Consider the following 4,374-nt stretch of genomic DNA (forward strand, 5'->3'; position numbering starts at 1 on the left):
GGAGGGAGGGAGGGAAGGAAGGAAGGAAGGAAGGAAGGAAGGAAGGAAGGAAGGAGAGAGAGGGAGGGTGAGAAGGAAGGAAGGATGGTGGTTGAGAAGGAAGGAAGGAAAATGAAGGGGAGGGAGGGAGAGCGGGAGGAAGGAAGATGATAGAGAAGGAAGGAAGGAAAGGAAGGAAGGAAGGAAGGAAGGAAGGAAGGAAGGAAAGGAGGAAAGGAAGGATGGTGATAGAGAAGGAAGGAAAATGAAAGAGAGAGGAAGAGCGAGAAGAAGTAAGATCATAGACAAGGAAGTAAGGTGAAAGGGAGGGAGGGAAGATGAAAGGAAGGAAGGAAGGATGGAGGAAGAGAGGGAGTGAGGGAAGGGAGGAAAGGGATGGAGAAAAAAATAAAAAGGAAAGAGGAAAAGAGGGAGGAAAGAAGATAGGGAGGGAGGGAGGGAGGGAGGAGGAGAGAGAGAGAGAGAGAGAAAGGGAGGGAGGAAGGAAGGAAGGATGAAGAGGGAAAGAGGGATGGAAGAAGACAAATGAGAGTTATTTGCCTCAATTCCTAAGTAAAAAAGACCACACATTTTTGCAAATCTTCCTTTGACAGGCGGATAAAAAGGGAGGAGCATCGGAGGCTCTAAGTTATTCCTGCGTCTTAGGCCAAGCGCCGGAATTTTGACCAGGTGACCAGGGCCGTAAGCGCAAGGACTGGCCCTCCGTGACTCCTGTCAGTGACATTGTAACTTCGGATGGCCGCTAAATGAGTGCCTGTAAGTCCAGGACTTGCTGTCTGCCTCCAATCTGAGCAACAGATGGACCGAGGCCTAACAGCTAAGAGCTGGGGCAGTGGAACTCCAAGACACATGAAGATGGAACGGGAGGGACCGAAGGGACAGGAGGGGGCTGGCCCTTACCTTTGTGCCGAATCAAGTAGTGTCCCAGAACGATGAGGAGGATAAGGAGAAAGAAGATGATGAAGGCTACCACGCCCCCGACAATGGCGTGATAGCTGCTCCTTTGTGGTGTCATGGGACTGGCATCTATCCGGATGGAAGCAGAATGCGAGATTCAGGGGCTAAAGCACAATTCATCATCTCCTCTGCAAAATTACTTAATTGCTCGCTATTTCTGCGTTTCATACCCATGTACCAGAATACCTTCATTTATCTTTAAGATGCTATGATATTATCTCAGCAAGCTGGGATATCTAGGTTAGAGTATCCTGATAAGCCACTCAGAACGTGGCTTGCTTGTTTCAGCTCCCACCTGATGGAAACCTAGCCAACAACTGGCCCAAATTTATCTAGTGAGCTTCAATAGCTAATGGACCCAAGTCTTCTCAGTGCCTTAATCCAGTTTTTCTTGAGTCTGGCAACTTTAAGATACGTGGACTTCAACTCCCAGGATCCCCCAGCCAGCCACGCTCTCTGGGGAATTCTGGGAGTTGAAGTCCTCACATCTTAAAATGGTCAAAGTTGAGAAACACCATCTTAATCCGTAACTACATTTGCTCGTCCACTGTATTTGCTCTTCGTAGCCAGAAATATTGTCATCGCCATAAGTTTGTGCGTTTCTTTGAAAAAACGCACACACCACCACAAAACGAAGGTTACCCAGGGTGCAAATTATTGTAAATAGCAGAGTTGCATCTCTGAATTACACAGAAAATATAGGCTCGACGTGTAAACGGATGGGTAGGCTAAAACGACAACAATTCGCACAGCATTGTGATATGCTTGGAAAGCTGCGCAACGGCCGTTTGTAGCTCTGTAGTAACTTTACCAAATTAGTTCCCATTGGGAACTAAGGTTGATCAAGAATGATGGCCATTTTCAAGTTCTTGGCCAAGACGAAATGTAAACCAAATACTTTGGGATTTTCTACTTTCATTTCCTGACTCTACAGAGCTGAAATGGATCTTCCAGGGTTTCAATTTAGTTTGTTGTTGCAATAAAAGTTGCTAACCAGGACAAATACGGATATCCCTCCTTTCTTGTACCCACCAGGACCCCTGGTAGGCCAATCTTCGTAAGAAAATTAGGACCTTTATTAGATTGCTCTAGATGAATTTTTAATAACTCTGGTATTGTCTGAAGTTAATTTTTAATGGAGTTTATTTGGGTTAATGACCTTTGCAACCCCAGTGAATTTCTGCCTGTCCCTCTCTTGCGGAAAACTAGGCTGTAGACGTTGCCAATAACTAAAATAATTTGTCAAGGCTGGCACTTTCCTCACAATTGCCATTTGCACAACAGCCCTTTGAGGTAAATGAAAATAATTGGCATGGGGTGAGGGCGTTTCCTAGGATTAGGGTTAAGGATTAGGGGCTGCCCCAAAGAAGAGGGGGTCAACCTATTCCCCAAGGCGCCTGAAGGCAGGACGAGAAGCAACGGATGGAAACTGATCAAGGAGAGAAGCAACCTAGAACTAAGGAGAAACTTCCTGACAGTCAAAACAATTAACCAGTGGAACAACCTGCCTCCAGAAGCGGTGAATGCTCCAACACTGGAAGTTTTTAAGAAGAGACTGGACAGCCATTTGTCTGTAATGGTCTAGGGTTTCCTGCCTGAGCAGGGGGTTTGACTAGATGACCTCCAAGGTCCCTTCCAACTTTATTATTATTATTCATAGGCAGGACAAGAAACAACAGGTAGAAGATCATTAGAGAAGCAACCTGGAACTAAGGAGAAACTTCCTGACAGTGAGAACAATTAACCAGTGGAACAACCTGCCTCCAGAAGCGGTGAATGCTCCAACACTGGAAGTTTTTAAGAAGAGACTGGACAGCCATTTGTCCGAAATGGGGATAGGGTCTCCTGCTTGAGCACTGGGTTGGACTAGAAGACCTCCAAGATCCCTTCCCACTCTGCTACTCTGTTAATAAGTCATCTAGGAGGCAGAAGGGCTACAAAACACGTCTTACCGCTGACGGACAGGGTGTATTTCGCAGAAGACCTGCCCACCAGATTGGAAGCATAGCAAATATAAGTCCCACTGTCGCTTTTGTTTAGGTTGGGGAAGCTGAGGATGTCATCTTGAGCATCCAACAAGGCCGTGTCAGCTCCATCCTTCTCCCACCTGTATTCCTGAGGGCTGTAAGGAAAGGAAGAAGAGAGGGACGTCTCAAACAATTTCGAACAGATCCATGGATCAAAGAGAAGGGAAGGTGTTTCTTTTTTTTGGCTTTGTTTAGTCCTCGCTTAACCACCACTCATTTTACAATGGTTTGACGTTACCACGGGCATGGAACAAGTGCTTTAGGGCCCGTAAAACGAGGGTCTCCCAACCGTGGCAGTTTTAAGACTGGTGGACTTCAATTCCCAGAATTCCTCAGCCAGCATGGGAATTCTGGGAGTTGAAGTCCACAACTTTGCCTGTCTGTTTGTCTGTGGAATTCTGGGAGTTGAAGTCCACAACTTCACCTGTCTGTCTGAGGAATTCTGGGAGTTGAAGTCCACTTCACCTGTCTATCTGTCTGTGGAATTCTGGGAGTTGAAGTCCACAACTTCACCTGTCTGTCTATCTGTCTGAGGAATTCTGGGAGTTGAAGTCCACAACTTCACCTGTCTGAGGAATTCTGGGAGTTGAAGTCCACAACTTCACCTGTCTGTCTGTCTGTCTGTCTGAGGAATTCTGGGAGTTGAAGTCCACCACTCTTAAAGTTACCAAGGTTGGAGACCCCTGCTGTAAAGCACCCCCTGGTGGTCGCAAATGGTTCTGGTGCCCCCTGTGGTCACGTGACCACGTCGTCAGCTGTACAACCGTCACGTTCTGCAGTCACGTGACCACCATTTTGCCAAGGTTTCGCCCATTTTCAGCAGAAAAACACTCATTCAAATGAACGGGCTGCTCAATCACCACGGCATTCACTTGAACGTCCACCATGAAAAAATACACCAGAAATTCACTTGCAGTCATCCGGGGCCTCGACTGATAATGTAATTTAGAGCTCAATTGTGGCTATAAATTGAGGAATATTTGTATTTATCATTTCAATTTCTATAGTAACCCTTGGAACCTGTCCCTGAAAAATTAAAAGAAACAATAAGAATAAAAGACTGAAAAATAGCCAGGATTGATTCCAAGGTCTGGCTAAGATTAATTTTTATCTGTATTCCCACTCACTGCCCCCTTCAAAATATGCTTGCATCTGCTTCTTGTTTTATTTTTATTTTATTTTATTTCATTATTTTTGCTGCTGTAGGACTTTTATTCGATCATAAACCATTTATTATTTTTTGCAGGGTACTGAAAGCACACACACACACACACACACACACACAAATACAGTATGTAGGCAGCTGAAAAATAAAACAGCGCACTTACTGGCAATAGATATACTTATGCTATTTACAGCAAAACACAAGCACAATTCTGTAGGAATACAT

General features: G+C 45.3%; 1 protein-coding gene across 1 annotated transcript in view; it reads right to left on the minus strand.

The window, feature by feature from the left end:
* Window positions 1–4,374, minus strand: part of CADM3 (cell adhesion molecule 3) — a gene marked incomplete at its 5' end in the record, with an annotated part of 12,347 nt that overhangs the window by 462 nt on the left and 7,511 nt on the right. Inside the window, 2 exons of the mRNA XM_015827852.1 lie at window positions 901–1,026; window positions 2,910–3,079. Coding sequence (XP_015683338.1) covers window positions 901–1,026; window positions 2,910–3,079 — 296 coding nt within the window. The remainder of the gene's footprint in view (window positions 1–900; window positions 1,027–2,909; window positions 3,080–4,374) is intronic.

This window comes from Protobothrops mucrosquamatus, unplaced genomic scaffold (genome assembly GCF_001527695.2).
Source record: "Protobothrops mucrosquamatus isolate PMUCROS unplaced genomic scaffold, P.Mucros_1.0 scaffold4004, whole genome shotgun sequence".
In the NCBI taxonomy this organism is placed as follows: domain Eukaryota; kingdom Metazoa; phylum Chordata; class Lepidosauria; order Squamata; family Viperidae; genus Protobothrops; species Protobothrops mucrosquamatus.